Here is a 17,425-nt window from a genome sequence, read left to right on the forward strand (position 1 = left end):
AATTTTCTTTAATTAAAGGGGTGGTAAACCACGATTTCACTATTCTAACTTTAGCTAGCGTGTAATGTTGCTGCTTGAGCATAAACAACATTTGCAAAGTTACAACGTTCAAAGTTTAAAGCAAAGGGAGATATTTGCTTTTAAAGAAATCAGTTTCTAAGAACTACAGCAAACGGCCAGTAGGCGACTACAGACAATCCTCCAGGGTTGGTGACATCAACAGGCTCAATATTTACATAAACCCCTCCTCCGAGAAGATTAAATAAGGGAGGGTGAGGCCATTTTGTATCGCGGCGCTGTTGTGGTATAAGTTAGTTAGGCTGGAGTGTTGTTGCCGCGATGCCGAGGAAACGCTGTTATTTCCATCCGGATTGCAGGTCTGGGGTACTTGCTCTGTTCAGCCTTCCTTGGGACGGGGGTGCGTTGCAGAGCGATTAACATACAGCATGTTATATGCACGTGTGTTTGAGTCAGCGGGGAATCAGGCGCGCGCAGGGCTCCCTGCAGCACATCTAACAGAGGAAAACATCCACCGTCTTCGCGATTTCAATGCCAGATTTGCACGTCAGCTGCGTGAAAAAAACACTGCCGGTGCGTGGATGCACGACACGCGCGCTGCACATTTCACGGAGGACAACACAAACTTCCACAAACTTCGCGAGTTCAATGCAGGATATGCACAACGGCTTGTCCTGAAAGCTGGATTTACAAACAGAAGCTGTTTACGGGCCACAACCTGTAAGTCTGATTTATATTTCATCGATGTGTTTTCCTGTAATAGGTTGTAGCAAGGAAGTAAACAGATGACAACACTGTTCTGCAAACCAGTCTGTTAAATGCTCATTCATACTTAACGTTATCCGACGAACACCTAACGTTACAAACACTAACGTTAAAATCTCAACAGCGAACCTGACATTAGTGTAAATCTTTGATTAGAGCTTTTATGTATTGTTTATCTTCAGGCATGCTAAACATGGTTCTGTGTGTGATTTGGATAACTTACTAGTTAAAGCCAGTGCTTGGTGTTCGTTTTGGGTTAGTTCTTGCGACAGATATTTGGCTATAATCGTTCTAAAAATACAAAAGTTAAAGTGCCATTCAGTAGCGATCACTATAGACCCGCAGTCTTTACTCTTGAGGACTGAACAGGTTCTGCTCGATCATCTTCACTCAAATGTTCTGGGTCTGATTCGGGCTCATGGTTTTATTGACGCCGACCAAAGCACAGCCTCCGTTAAAGGTAAGGGGCGTGACGTTTCCGACAACCGTGCACTGCGGTTAGCGAATCAGAACACACTGGGCCAGCTAACCAATCAGAGCCCACTGCGTATTTTTGAGGGACTGGCTTCATACAACCCGGAAAGCATCAGACCGTTTTACAAGGAGGGACAGAGCAGTGTAGAATAAAGGTCAAATATATGAAAAATAAGGCAATTTTTTTTAAAACGAAGCATGAACACGTTACAGTGCACCCCACAAACACAGTCAAGCCTTCAAAAGAATGTGTTTTACCACCCCTTTAATCTGACTCCTGACTCCTGGGTCCTAAGCTGTTACCCCAACACCAATTATTAATAACTATTTATTCCCAGTTATTAACTGCTTTTTATTTGTTTTTTTATAGTATTACAGTTTGTTTCTTTCATTTTCTTGTGCTTTGATATAATTCTGCAACTGTCAGTTGTTGTTATTTGACATACATTTGTGTCAATAAACTGTGGCAAGATGTGAAGGGTGAGGAGAATTAATACGTGTGTCACGTTTAGTCGATAAAACACTTCCGCAAAGGATACACCCATGTATCCTCGCTTATGACTCCTCAGGTAGCTTCCTCACTCCTCGATCCTCGTCTCCTCGCGATGCAATTAGAGAATTGAGATGTCCTACAAGATGGCTGAGCTCGGTCGGTTTCCGGGTCATAGGATGGAGGACGGAGGAGCGAGGAAACGAGGAGGGATATTGAGAAGCACCCCATGTACACCCTTTCATGGAAACGGTATTCCCTGGTGGCTGTGGCCTCTTTCAGCAGGATAATGCGCCCTGTCACAAAGCAAAATGGTTCAGGAATGGTTTGAGGAGCACAACGAGTTTGAGATGTTTACTTGGCCTCTAAATTCCCCAGATCTCAATTCAATCGAGCATCTGTGGGATGTGCTGAACAAACAAGTCCGATCCATGGAGGTCCCACGTCGCAACTTACAGGACTTAAAGGATCAACTGCTAACATCTTGGTGCCAAATACCACAGCACACCTTCAGGGGTCTAGTGGAGTCCATGCCTCAATGGGTCAGGGCTGTTTTGGCAGCAAAAGGGGGATCAACACAATATTAGGTCATAATGTTATGCCTGACTGTAGTATATTAATATATTAAAATAGAAATATTATTTTAAATTGTAATAATATTTAACAGTATTACTGTTAATACTGCATTTTGATAAAAAAACAAGCCTTGTTAAGTATAAGAGACTACTTTCAAAAACAAAAAAAATCTTAATTATTTCAAACTTTCGGCTGGTAGTCTATATACATGAATATCACAGAAGTATATATTACACATATATACACAGGTAGACATGCACACCGTAACAACCACTGACTTTGACTTCACTACGACACACACTAACGTGAGGAGTCGGCGGGTTGCTTTGGTAACCTACTGTAGTGTGACTGTGATATTGGCGGTCGCAGGAGAGAGGCCGTACCTCGTCTGTTTCAGCTGATCGGCGTGTGGACCACACAAACTCCATCACAGCCACAAACACAGCAATAATCAGGCCACAGATTAACACCACAAATATACCGCCAATGTTCTCCATCCCAAGACCTGCAACAGTGAGTTAAACACTTTTAAACAATCTGCATCTATGCTAATCTTTCATCACAGACAGAGAAATATCAAATATATACAATCTTAAAATCTGCACAAAGTGGAAATTCACTAGTGAATGATACATCTGTGCATTTAATTTTTTTACATTTTGGTTTTACCACATCATTTTTTATTCAAATATAATATTTTGAAAATGACAGACCTCTCTCTAGTGACGTATGCCAGACTTCTCCAATCATTTAGTCTGCTTAAACCCGCCCCTTTCTTACAGTCGACTTTAAGCTCACATTCAGATCTGCCTCAATCTAATCACCAATCAAGTCCCTATCCTAAATTTTTTTATTTTTCAATAACTTGGATTCACTAGAATAACTTGGTTTCACTTGGATTTACGTCACAATATGGAAGAGAATGACTGTCTATACTTCCGTTCCAACATGACTTTAAACAAACACAAAACTGCTACAGTGGGTGTGTGAAACCCTGCCCTCTGTGTTTTGGAAGATGATAGCTGGTTTCTAGCTGATTATGTTTCTTGTCATCTTGGCCCAGAAACAAACTAGCTCCCAGCTGGTTTTTGGAACTACCAGATGTTTTTTGCAACTATGTAGCTTTTTGACCAACAATCATGTTCTGAACACAGCTACCGGTTCCAACTGGATATTTCAGCAGGGATGAGACAGGGAGGAAATTATTGTGTTGAGGTGCAGGAGAGGTTCATGCCTTTGGCACGGTGGTCTTCCTCTTTGGGACACTGCCCTCCCTCCCACCATCTTCTCTTCAGGATCTCCAACCTGTTATTCTCCTGCAGCTGCAGCACTGCCAGACTGAGCTCATCTCTGAAAGGAGAACCTGGGAGACGGAATAATGCAGATGTGTGCGTTTTGTGATCTAGCATGAGGAAGTGCCAATGAGTTGTGACGCATCTAAAAACAAGCCTGTCTGATGATAGTCAAATGAATTTACATGATTAAAGCTACACTATGTAACTTTTCCGTCCACTAGAGGTCGCCTGTTCAAAACAAATGTGTAGTTTGATGACGCCACGTTTAAGCGGAGACTCTTGGGACATGTGGTCTTCACCTCACAGCCGGTGGAAAAGAGTCAGGATAGGACTCGGACAGAAATCATGTTCATGGATGCGATAATTGACATTACTGTAGTATGAAGCAGAGCAGGACCGAGTGTTGTGGAAATGAGCAAGGCCGCTGGAGCGAATGAAGAGCGGGACTGTTATTATGGCATAGTCGTCGGCGGGACTTTTATTATGACATGGTCGCCGGCGCCACTTCCTCTTTTCCAGTCATGAGTATGAGGTAACGCAATTCTGTTTATCGTATTACAGGGAGTGCAGAATTATTAGGCACGTTGATTTTCTGATCATATTTTTTTTCCAGGCACATTTGACCAATTCCAAACCACAGTAATCCTAATAACTACTATTAATTTAGTATTTAATAATGTATAAGTGATATATAATTGTTCATGAAGGCTGGAAATGAAAATCACCTTATATTCAGGTGTGCAGAATTATTAGGCATGTTTTCTTTTACAGATAAATTGAGCCAAAAAAGAGATTTAACTCAGACTGAAAAGTCAAAAAGTATTAAATGCCCATGAGAAGGATGCAATACTAATGCAATACTAGACATTGCAGTTAAGGCGTGACCATTGGACAGTGAAATGCTCGTTGGGTCAGCAGGATCTGACAAAAACAGGTGGTGAAGAAAAGACACCTGTTAACTGCAAAAGAATTAAGAATTAAGGTGAAGAATTAAGGGTGAAACCATCAGGAACCCTTTAGTCTCCAGCGCCACCATTTTCCAAAGCTGCAACCTACCTGGAGTCTCCAGAAGTGCAAGGTGTCAGGATCTCAGAGACTTCAGTTAGGTAAAGAATCCTAAAAAATGACCCCCACTAAATAAGAATCATAAGCTGAAGTGTTGTAAAATACATGAAGCCTGCTTTTTTATAGGCTTTATAGGTTTTATAGGTTGAGAATGACTCTTGAAGGACCAGCACCACATCCTCTAGTACCACTGTTTGAAGAATTCATCTTCCAGAATCTGGCAGTACGTTTTGGGAGTTCATTTTTAGTCCATCCTGAAGTCCGTTTTGCATAGATGGACTAAAAATGAACTCCCAAAACGTACTGCCAGATTCTGGAAGATGAATTCTTCAAACAGTGGTACTAGAGGATGTGGTGCTGGTCCTTCAAGAATTACTCTCAACCTATCTGTCCATAAAGCCTATAAAAAAACCTTCTTCATGTATTTTACAACACTTCAGCTTATGATTCTTATCTAGTGGGGGTCTTTTTTTAGGATTCTTTACCTAACTGAAGTCTCTGAGATCCTGACACCTTGCACTTCTGGAGACTCCAGGTAGGTTGCAGCTCTGGAAAATGGTGGCGCTGGAGACTAAAGGGTTCCTGATGGTTTCACCCTTAATTCTTCACCTTAATTCTTAATTCTTTTGCGGTTAATAGGTGTTTTTTCTCCGCCACATGTATTTGTCAGATCCTGCTGACCCAACGAGCATTTCACTGTCCAATGGTCACGCCTTAACTGCAATGTCTAGTATTGCATTAGTATTGCATCCTTCTCATGGGCATTTAATACTTTTTGACTTTTCAGTCTTAAATCAGAGTTAAATCTCTTTTTTGGCTCAATTTATCTGTAAAAGAAAACATGCCTAATAATTCTGCACACCTGAATATAAGGTGATTTTCATTTCCAGCCTTCATGAACAATTATATATCACTTATACATTATTAAATACTAAATCAATAGTAGTTATTAGGATTACTGTGGTTTGGAATTGGTCAAATGTGCCTGGAAAAAAAATATGATCAGAAAATCAACGTGCCTAATAATTCTGCACTCCCTGTAGATATATCTGAGTGTGTTGAAAAGGAAGTTATGATGTTCGCTCGGCGGCTCCTATGACACTTGTTCACACTGCAGTGAGAGTACAGCGTTTCTGCTAAATAAAACCGGAAACCGAGGGGAATGCAGATATGACGCAATCGACAGGCGACTCCCTCAAACGCATAGCTCACACGTCTCGGTTCCTTGGTTAAAATTGCAATTTCTCACGATTTGCAAATAGTTGGAAACATTTGGGATATTCTAAGTACTCAACTGAACAAAATATATAACACTGGCCTAGTGGTTTTTGGATATTTTACTGCAAAAATCTTACATAGTTCACCTTTAATGTCACACATTCGCTTAATTCATTAGTGAGACTTATAAAATATTTCTTCATCATTGTATACATAATTTTTTTATGTGGTCTCACATGTGGACTTTCTGACCCCAATGTACGTGTTAAAGAGGAAAAGAAGCCTTGTTAATATGTAGACGGATATTTAGACATACAGTGCACCCGGAAAGTATTCACAGCACTAAAAATTTTTCCACATTTTGTTATGTTACAGCCTTATTCCAAAATGGATTAAATTATTTTTTCCCCCTCTATTCTACAAACAATATCTGACAACATGAAAGAAGTTTGTTTGAAATCTTTGCAAATTTATTACAAATAAAAAACTAAAAGAACATTTACATAAGTATTCACAGCCTTTGTCATGACAATCAAAATTGAGCTCAGGTGCATCCTGTTTCCTGAGTCCACCTGTGGTAAATTCAGTTGATTGGACATGATTTGGAAAGGCACACACCTGTCTATATAAGGTCCCACAGTTAACAGTGCATGTCAGAGCACAAACCAAGCCATGAAGTCCAAGGAATTACCTTTAGACATCTGAGACAGGATTGTATCAAGGCACAGATCTTGGGAAGGGTACAGAAAAATGTCTGCAGCATTGAAGGTCCCAATAAGCACAGTGGCCTCCATCATCCGTAAATGGAAGAGGTTTGGAACCACCAGGACTCTTCCTAGAGCTGGGCGCCCGGCCAAACTGAGCGAACAGGAGAGAAGGGCCTTAGTCAGGGAGGTGACCAAGAACCAGATGGTCCCTCTGACAGAGCTCCAGCGTTTCTCTGTGGACAGAGGAGAACCTTCCAGAAAAACAACTATCTCTGCAGCACTCCACCAATCAGGCCTGTATGGTAGAGTGGCCAAAAGGCACCTGGAGGACTCTCAGACCACGAGAAACAAAATTCTCTGGTCTGATTAAACAAAGATGGAACTCTTTGGCCTGAATGGCAAGTGTCATGTCTGGAGGAAACCAGGCACCGCTCATCACCTGACCAATCCCTACGGTAACGCATGGTGGTGGCAGCATCATGCTGTGGGGATGTTTTTCAGTGGCTGGAACTGGGAGACTAGTCAGAATCGAGGGAAAGATAAATGCAGCAAATGTACAGAGACATCCTTGATCTGCTCTGGACCTCAGACTGGGGCGAAGGTTCATCTTCCAACAGGACAACGACCCTAAGCACACAGCCAAGAAACAAAGGAGTGGCTACGGGTCAACTTGTGAATGTCCTTGAGTGGCCCAGCCACAGCCCAAACTTGAACCTGATTGAACATCTCTGGAGAGAGATATGAAAATGGCTGTGCACCGACGCTCCCCATCCAACCTGATGGATCTTGAGAGGTCCTGCAAAGAAGAACGGGAGAAACTGCCCAAAAATAGGTGTGCCAGGCTTGTACCATCATACTCAAAAAGACTTGAGGCTGTAATTGGTGCCAAAGGTGCTTCAACAAAGTACTGAGCAAAGGCTGTGAATACTGTACATGTGAATTTTTTTTCTTCTTCTTTGTTTTAATACATTTGCAAAGATTTCAAACAAACTTCTTTCACGTTGTCATTATGATGCGGTAGTGTTTGTAGAATTGAGGAAAAAAATATGAATTGAATCCATTTTTGAATAAGGCTGTAACATAAAATGCGGAAAAAGTGAAGCGCTGTGAATACTTTCCGGATGCACTTTGCATGTATGCAAAGTGAGCAGTTTTATTTTTTGTCAAATATATCTTTGCGCAATGTTGGTAACATAATTTTTAAGTGTTGTTATGGTTTTAAAACTACATGATTTACAGTGCTGCTACATTGCCTGTGAGGCTTCCAATGTAACTGTGTACTTTTATATTTCATTTTCACTAATTGAGGGATGAGTTGACATATTTTTATGTGGTAATTATTTCCCTCTCTCTTACCCAGAGGCATGCCGATGCCATAACCCTTGGTGTCCAGCAGGCCTCCGATTTGGGTGAGGTTGCAGTTGAGGCTGCGGTGGTACTCGTTCATGGTGCTCTCAAGGAGGAAGGCATATTTAGAGTTCACGACTCGTGCGATGCCCTCCTCTGTGCTCTTCACAAAGACACTGGGTTGCTTAGAATACATGTAGTTCCACATCCGCTGATACGTTTGATAACGGGAGTTCTGAGAGAGGGGAGGAGAGGATGCATCATCAGTGTATACATCATAAATAAAGATTTAAACTCAGTTTGACATGCACAATAACAAACAGAAAGAAAACAGTGACACACACAAAAACACACACAGAGATAAATGGTAGAAACACTAGAGCAAACAAAAACCTGATAAGAAAATACACAGTCAGTAAGCCAAGGGTAATCTACGCGAAAAACCAACAAGAAAATAAACAAGAGACACAAAACCCATCCATTCGCATATGCAAATATATGCCTGCTGGCACTTTCCATGAATATTGTACAAAATTGAGCCTGAAAATACTTAAACATATTTTTTTTTCCTTTTCAACAGATGTTCAGTGAAAGGAGATGCATAAACCATTAGAGGCACAAATCTCAAGCTTTTTTTTTGCTGTGAAACCTAAAAGATAATTTAGATAAACTTAAACACATATGTATGTATCCCAAACAAAATATTTTGCATTTATAATTCAACTTATTGTAGTTCAGTCATTACTACTCTGGGAGTGATTTCTAACCAAGATTTATTTGCATGGGGCATGGAATGTACATATGCGTGATTTTGGTGATCTGCTACGCTGCTGCTGCTGAGCAAATATGCGGATTTGTTCAACTTAGTTCAAATAACATGCATAATAAGGAAATATGCTGCTGCAAGAAAATTAGAGAAGACCTCCAACAGATCCTACAGGTTGAGCTATGGTAAAACTTGAGTTTCATGACTATGGACTTTGGATTCAAACCTTTTTAATTATTAACAATGCAATTAGCAAAAACATAATGTTCAGCTTTGTGCCACATTTTTAATGCAATCCTGCTACTGCATGATTTTCCTTCAATAAAAAAAGTATAATTTATTACAATTGTGATGCTCAGGAAGTGACATCATTTGGATTCTTTCTACAGCATGACAAATTAAATATAATATAATACAAATACTGAAGAAAGAAAGACATGAACATCTTGGGTGAGATGGGGGTGAGTAAAATTTCAGGAAATTTTCTAAACTAATCCTTTAAGTCTTGACTGCCTATGTCAAGTTTGTCTGTTATGCAAGTTTAAAAAATTCTTTAATTTATGTCAAATACAATTTATCAATAGCTATAAAGTATTTGGTCCCAGACTGGAGATGGCTAATTTAGGCTAATTTTGCAACCTTATGGTCTAGTAAAGTTGTACTTTTTTTTTTTTTTTTCTTCATAAATATCATTTTATTTTTAATGTACATCAATAAAGATTATTTAAAGTCAACATGAAATTAAAATCCACCCAATCTATTTTCTAAATGCTTGTTATTGATTGTTGTGAACGATTCATCCAAGCATACATTTCAGGGGAGTTTCCTCCGAGGAGGCAAGGGAGGCAGTGCCTCAAAAAATTGGATGAGAAAATAATCCATATAAAAAAACAAAAAAACTACGCAAATATTACAAAATGTGACAAAAAAAATCACTGACATACCACTGTATATACACCGATCAGGCATAACAAGGGTATGAATAACAGACAGGTGAAGCAAATAATGCTGATTATCTCTTAGTCACGGCACCTGTTAGTGGGTGGGATATATTAGGCAGCAAGTGAACATTTTGTCCCGGTCTGCAGTGGTCAGTTCCCGGTCTGCAGTGGTCAGTATCTATCAAAAGTGGTCCAAGGAAGGAACAGGGTTGAACCGGCGATGGTGTCATGGGCGACCAAGGCTCATTGATGCACGTGGGGAGCAAAGGCTGGCCAATGTGGTCCGATCAAATGTGTATTTGTCATGTCGGAACTCAAATTGCTTAAGAATGCTGGTTCTGATAGAAAGGTGTTAGAATAGGTAATGCATCGCAGTTTGTTGCGTATGGGGCTGCATAGCCGCAGACCAGTCAGGGTGCCCATGCTGACCCCTGTCCACAGCCGAAAGCGCCAACAGTGGGTATGTGATCAGAACTGGACCACGGAGCAATGGAAGAAGGTGGCCTTTTTTTTTTACATCACGTGGATGGCCGGATGCATGTGCGTCCCTTGCCTGGGGAACACATGGAACCAGGATGCACTATGGGAAGAAGGCAAGCCAGCGGAGGCAGTGTGATGCTTTGGGCAATGTTCTGCTGGGAAACCTTATATCCTGCCATCCATGTGGATGTTACTTTGAAACGTACCACCTACTTAAGCATTGTTGCAGACCATGTACACCCTTTCATTGAAATGGTATTCCCTGGTGGCTGTGGACTCTTTCAGCAGGATAATGCGCCCTGTCACAAAGCAAAATGGCCTCAATTCCCCAGATCTCAATCCAATCGAGCATCTGTGGAATGTGCTGAACAAACAAGTCCGATCCATGTAGGCCACACCTTGCAACTTATAGGACTTAAAGGATCTGCTGCTAACATCTTGGTGCCAGATACCACAGCACACCTTCAGGGGTCTAGTGGAGTCCATGCCACGACGGGTCAGGGCTGTTTTGGCAGCAAAAGGGGGACCAACAGAATATTAGGAAGGTAATCATAATGTTATGCCTGATCGGTATATATATATATATATATATATATATATATATATATATATATATATATATATATATACACACACACTGATTTTTCTAGAGTAACACTGTCCAACAGTGACACCAGCAGGTAAAGTTACAGCAGGAGTCTGTGTCTCTCTTGTGTCTGAGCCCATAGAGTTTTAGCAGACCCCCTAAAGCGTGCGGTGGGTTTGGTGGGGACTGGGGAGTAATTAAAATTGAAAGTCACATGAGAGGAGACAATTCCTCCATTGCGCTATGATTGGTTTGTGTGATAAAACCCGCTTGATTCGTCGTGCACATTTACAAATCAGTCTGAATGAACAAAATGATGGCTTTAATAAAATGACTAATTAAAAGCCAAGTAAACAACTCAGACACTTAGATATAACCACTTTATGTCATGTCAAAATCAAACTTGAAATGTCCTGAACACATGATGACTGTGGGTTTTCAGCTTGGGGAAATTAAAGGTACACTTTTTTGTCTTTGACCAGTGTTTACCGAACTTGATGAATGATGAAAATAAGTTGACTATTAAAAAGAACAGCTGAACATCAGTTCACAAATAATATACAGTATATTGTTTAAATTGTTACTGCCTTTAGTTATTTTTTGGAATACATGTAAAAATGTGTAAAACACTAACTTCAAGAGATGAGATGAGATTTATACTTGGTTTTAATAAATAGAACATTAATTACACAGTTAATGTAAAAATACAAAATAATTGTATTTGGTGATTTTATGTCATTTTTATTTAACCAGGAAAATGTGACATCATTAAGTATAATTGTCCATGAATTTACATTTGTGAGGACTGTGAGGACTCATTTCAGAACACCCACAGCACACCAATGATATATTTAATTTTTTATTAGACCTTATTTTGACCTTATAATTTTGAATCAACATGATCTTCCAGTGAAACGACAGACTTTTCTTAAACCACGGCCATTTCTTTCAAAGTTCGCAATCATATTTGCCTCCATCCAATCAACAACCGTTGGATAGAACCAAATCCCCATCCTGCATTTTTTTCACTTTCAACTGTAAATATGTTCTAAATGTTGGTAACAGGAGTGCAAAATAGAAAATGAATAGACACATCTGGTAATATATATAGCTTGACCTCCTGGGGAACATTCACATGTGTAAGCCAGCATGTGTTCACTTTTCTGTGCATATGCATGTGTGTATAAACTTATATATTAGTATAATATGATTTGTACCATAAAAAAGGTCATGGTGCTTCCTCCATGAATGGTGCCGTACTGGATATTGGTTTGATCGGCCAGGTCATCGGGCGATTCAATTGGCACTTCCATTCTCTGAACTGTCAGAAAAGCAGCCAGATTCGCTGTGTATGAGGAGATTATTATAAGCGTGAATGCCCACCTAAAAGAGAGAGAGAGAGGACATAAATGATGGAAGCAGAGTGCAAAAAGCCCATAGCTGTGCTGTGTAATGTGTCCATTGACTCTGTTAAAATGACCATCAACACATATGGAGCCCCAGCACACGCTCAAACTCACCAGACCCCACTAACGCAGCGTGTGGATAGGGCTCGGGGCATGATTTCTGACCCCTGCTGCATGAAGCCCCCGACAGGAAACCACAGGCTGTTTCCGAGTGTGTACTGATTTTCTAGCAGGTCTCTGCGGTCACGGAGACACGGGTGAGGGTTATACCATTCATACGGACTCAACCTGACACAAGTACACAGAGAGAGAGGAATTTTGCAGGGAGCATTAAATACTTATTTCTTCACTATACTATAAAATTAACAAAATAAACAAATCCCCACATTTGCCTAAATTACTGCTTAAAGCAAAGAAAACGTATTCGCTATGGGATGAGAAAACTAAACTTGATTAAAGATTTAATTTAACTCTCTGAAGTATTATTATCTTATGCAGTTTGACTTCTCAAATAGATTTATATCGCTTTAAAGACGTATAGATATTTTTACTGGAAAACAAGACAAACACTTATTAAGACCATCATTTTTAGCAGTTTTTGAGTGTGTTGGTGTTGATTTGTTTGTGTACCTAGCAGAAAGAAAAAGCACACAGCTGACAGCGAGGTAAGCCAGCAGCATGAAGAGCCAAACTGCCGGTGAGAAGGGATCCAGGAAGGAGAAATAACCTGGCTTCCTGCCCTGAAAGACGGTGGAAGAGAAAGAGAGGTAAATTAATGCAACGGAAGGAAGGAAAGTGGCAGAAATAGAAGCCAAAAGGGATTAGGTACATAATGAATATTCAATCTATTAATTACATAAATGTAGTAAATGCAGTATTAGACTACATGTTTAGGCATTTAGACATATCTATCTATCTATCTATCTATCTATCTATCTATCTATCTATCTATCTATCTATCTATCTATCTATCTATCTATCTATCTATCTATCTATCTATCTATCTATCATCTATCACCATTAGTTATCCAGATTATACACTATAACTGTACTGGCTGTTATCATTCAGGACAGGACGAGCAGAGAATTTCACGCCACATTTCAAATACCATGATAACTGCACCAATGTGTATCATATCATCCTATGTTCATTCAAATGTGTTTTAATTTCCCATGTTTTACTCTAGCCACAAGATGGCGCTATTGATCAAATCAGCACACCAGAGCACATCCAAAAATGGATTTTTATTCTTCCATCGAAAGCAGATGCTGTTTAGTGTTTACCAAGTAAAGGTATAGTCAATATTACGCTAACCATTTTTCCGTTTGAGTGAATGTGGGTCAGGTTTTGCTTATAAAACAATTGGTCTCTCTAAGTATATTAAAACCTGAAATCAGTCAACATTTCCCAGGAGTTACATTTTTTTAATGAAAATTAATTACAGTTTAATGACTTTATATGACAATTCATTATTCAAATTAATCACAATTTAAAATGTAAACTTAGAGGTAATTGACAAAGAATATGTTTTGTATTTTTTAGTTGTTTGGCAATGTAAACTGATGTTGTGTGTGCGTGTGTGAGTGTGTGACTTACTATATGGACCCTGTAGAGAATACTGATGCCGAGGGTCATAAAGGGTTTTGAGAAGTCAATGACCTTCTCTCTCTCAGATGTGATGGTAAAAGCAGCTACAGCCAAATCAGCTTTCTGCTCCAAAGAGAGAAGGAGAGAGCAATACAACATTGTAGAAGCAGAACTGGAATTCTTAGAAAAGTTATCCAGACACAACAAGGGAAATTACATAAAATTGAATTGAATGCGACCTTGTGATTGCCATAATCCAGGAGAGAACGAGTTGAAGAGTCGGACTACATACCCTGTTGATCAGCTCTCCCACCATGCCCGTCCACGAGCCGTTGGGTTCAGGTGCCCCATACAGGCCGTCGTCCACCAGTTTGATGCGGAAGGTGAACTTGAGGGTATCAGCCAGCTCTCTCAACATGTCCACACAAAAACCCTCATACTGCTCGTTCCCCTCAAACTCTTGGTAATTCACCTTTCTCATCATGTATGGGTTCTCCTGCACACACAAACACACACATTCCTGTATACAGTACAGTCAGGGGCGGATTTAGTGATTTGGGGGCCCCAAGCAAAATACAGGAACGGGGCCCTATACAATTGCACATTTACAACCTTGAGGTTCCTTTCACTGTTGTGATGATTGCTGGTAATTAAAATGAAGGCATACAACATTTATCTTTTATTCCATTGAAAATTAAACAAACCCTTTAATATTTGTACATTCAAAGTGCTACACAACAGGGGTTTAGGCCTAGTGTAAAATTTTTACATTAATACATGCATTATACCGTCCAAACTTTTATTTTGACGGGTTGCCTTGAACACCTTTTTCTGTGTGTAGCCCATATGTTATGATGATAGTTTCTCTCAAATGAAACGTGGATGGACGGAATAGCGCAATCCAGTCATAAAAACGGCGTGCTTCAGAAGTAAACGAAACCGTGCGTCTGCGCCATTCATTCAGTTTTTATGAATGGATTCCGTGATCCTATGCGTTTTCTGAATCGCGGAAATCATTGGGCCGCTTGTGCGTCCACGCTTTCTCGTATATAAAAAGCATTTTAGGGGGCCCTTGGCTTTCGGGGGCCCCAGACGGTCGCCTGCCTTTGCCTAATGGTTAAGTCTGCATCTGCGTACAATATCATGACTCCATCACTTTCTTCTTATTGTATTAGATCAAATATTACACTGAAAATTGTAAATTTATTTCAAATTACTTTATTACAATTAAGAAAACAGCAGTGCATTTTAAATAATTGAATTACTTTGGATTGAGGAGATGTTGCTTTACCTTGTCTTCAGGTGACACAAACTAACATCTAACATAAAAAACATTATTAATAAATATTCCAGGTGTCTTCATTGTTCCCTTATTTAATCAATATGTTTCAGTCAAAACCATTTTATATTGGTTTTTAACCAATATAAAGGATTTTCCTCTGTATATATTTATATTTCACTTTATATTCTCTTATTTCATTTGTAATATCCCTTAACTAAAGCCAGTTCTTTAATGAATGGAAGAATGCATTTTGAAATATCTTATGACTCATTTTGTTAAAATAAAATGATCATGTAAGCTAACTGTGAATTCCTGACTTGTTCTTTCTATCATGATTGACATACTGTAAATCATTTATTAAGAGTTTAAGTGGACAGGGCATTATAGAGTGTGGTAAACTTTGTGTGAACATAAGTGGGCTATTTGGGCTGCTGTAGTGCAGTTGGTCCTCACCAGTATGGTGGTGATGATGAGGCTCTTGTTAGCCAGAGTCTCAGAGACGTTGATGTCCAGACTGGTGGAGTTCATCAGCAGAGTGTTATTAGAGTACCAGACTCCAATCTAACACAGAGATGGTGGAGAAATGAAGCAATCAAAACAAAGATGTTAGCACTATTTAAAATGTGTGTGTGTGTGTGTGTGTTGTGTGTGTGTGTGTGTGTGTGTGTGTGTGTGTGTGTGTGTGTGTGTGTGTGTACATGTTTTTCTAGCCTGGTGGGGACTTCAACCTGACTGTAGACAGACTCATGGGGACTCGTGTCACCGTGGGGACCTAAATTGAGGTCCCCACGGGCACAAAAGCTTATAAATCATTCAGAATGAGTTTTTATGAAAATGTAAAAATGCAGAATGTCTCCTGTGAGGGTTAGGTTTAGGGGCAGGGGCAGTGTAAGGGGATAGAAAATACGGTTTGTACAGTATAAAAACCATTACGCCTATGGTGAGTCCCCAGAAGGATAGCGCACCAGACGTGTGTGTGTGTGTGTGTGTGTGTGTCTGTGTACTTAACCATAATATTTTTTTTCTTTCTTTCTTTCTTTTTTTTTTTTTTTTTTACAAATTGCAAAAGTGCAGAAATGTTTCTGTTAGGATTAGGGTTACTGTATATAAAACAATAGAAGTCTATAGAATGCCCCCAATTAGATATCTAACTAAATGTGTATGTATGTGCTTTTAACCTCTTTGTGGCCTCCCCTGTGCTTCTCCAGGATATGGAGGGAGTAATTGGTCCTCTGGCCTTTACTGTTGAACTCAACTCGACCTGTCAAGCCATCATACTCCACCTGATCAAAGCATGGGAAGAGAGAGAAAGAGAATAGAAACAGCTATGTTACTTTAAATAACACAATGGCTGCTCTCTAAGCAGAAAACAATCCTGGAGGACTTTCAAGTGGTTGAATTCACCCATACACACACACACACACACACACACACGTTGGTGCAACAGCATTATGAGGACTCTCCATAGGCGTAATGGTTTTTATACTGTACAAACCGTATTTTCTATCCCCCTACACTGCCCCTGCCCCTAAACCTACCCGTCACTGGAGACATGCTGCATTTTTAAATTTTTAATAAAACATTGTTTAGTATGTTTTTAAAGCTATTTGATTCACGGGGACAAATGAAATGTCCTCATAAACCACTTTTATGTTGTAATACCAGTGTAATACCCATGTCATTATACAAATTTGTGTCCTCATAAATCACAAAAAAATAAGCACACAAACACACACACACACACACACACACACACACACACACACACACACGCGCACACACGCGCACACACACACACACACACACACACACAGACTGACCATACGCAGGTAGTTCATGAGGCTGGTTCCGTGTTGCCAGATCTGAGGGGAGGTGCAGCTGAGAGGCTTGATGCCAATCTCCTGACTCCGGTTGAGTTCCTGCACTGCACTCACCACCACATGGACCGCATCAAACAGCAGGGCTGACGATAGCTGAACACACACACACACACACACACAGTTTAGGGTGAGCAGTCTGTGTGATACATTTATCGTTTTTTGTCTTGTGCGTGTCTTACCGCTGGTCCGGGATATGGGTTAATGTCACAGCCCTCTCTCCAGGACAGATTTAGGCTCCTGATAAACTCCAGGTAAAACGGGTGTGTGGTGTTAAACATTGAGAAGCCCACAATGTTTGACTGATCATCCACTATATCATCCAACCACAGCAACGGGAAGTCCTGCACACGCACAGGAATAACATCACACAAGAGGGAACATCAGTGCATTAGAAATTTTCCTTTTCCTTTTATAATATAGACAGAGCTCAGATCAGAATAGTGAATAGTATTAAGCAATGGTACTGGATCATTTGTATTTGAGTAAGTAGTATTGTGAAGGGGTGGATTTACAATCCCCTACTATTTTAATATATAATGAA

General features: G+C 40.0%; 1 protein-coding gene across 1 annotated transcript in view; it reads right to left on the reverse strand.

Annotated features, from left to right (window-relative positions):
- The window catches only part of grik5 (glutamate receptor, ionotropic, kainate 5), a gene marked incomplete at its 3' end in the record, with an annotated part of 31,136 nt that overhangs the window by 2,895 nt on the left and 10,816 nt on the right, over nucleotides 1-17,425 (reverse strand). Inside the window, exons 7-18 of the mRNA XM_079838051.1 lie at nucleotides 17,064-17,225; nucleotides 16,825-16,977; nucleotides 16,183-16,287; nucleotides 15,458-15,565; nucleotides 14,015-14,218; nucleotides 13,732-13,845; nucleotides 12,765-12,874; nucleotides 12,249-12,422; nucleotides 11,946-12,111; nucleotides 7,965-8,190; nucleotides 3,558-3,686; nucleotides 2,662-2,828 (exon numbers count right to left, since the gene is read on the reverse strand). Of these exons, the coding sequence (XP_079694177.1) occupies nucleotides 2,662-2,828; nucleotides 3,558-3,686; nucleotides 7,965-8,190; nucleotides 11,946-12,111; nucleotides 12,249-12,422; nucleotides 12,765-12,874; nucleotides 13,732-13,845; nucleotides 14,015-14,218; nucleotides 15,458-15,565; nucleotides 16,183-16,287; nucleotides 16,825-16,977; nucleotides 17,064-17,225 (1,818 nt within the window). The remainder of the gene's footprint in view (nucleotides 1-2,661; nucleotides 2,829-3,557; nucleotides 3,687-7,964; nucleotides 8,191-11,945; nucleotides 12,112-12,248; nucleotides 12,423-12,764; nucleotides 12,875-13,731; nucleotides 13,846-14,014; nucleotides 14,219-15,457; nucleotides 15,566-16,182; nucleotides 16,288-16,824; nucleotides 16,978-17,063; nucleotides 17,226-17,425) is intronic.

Source organism: Gobio gobio (assembly GCF_949357685.1).
Source record: "Gobio gobio genome assembly, chromosome: 15".
NCBI classification, from domain to species: Eukaryota; Metazoa; Chordata; class Actinopteri; order Cypriniformes; family Gobionidae; genus Gobio; species Gobio gobio.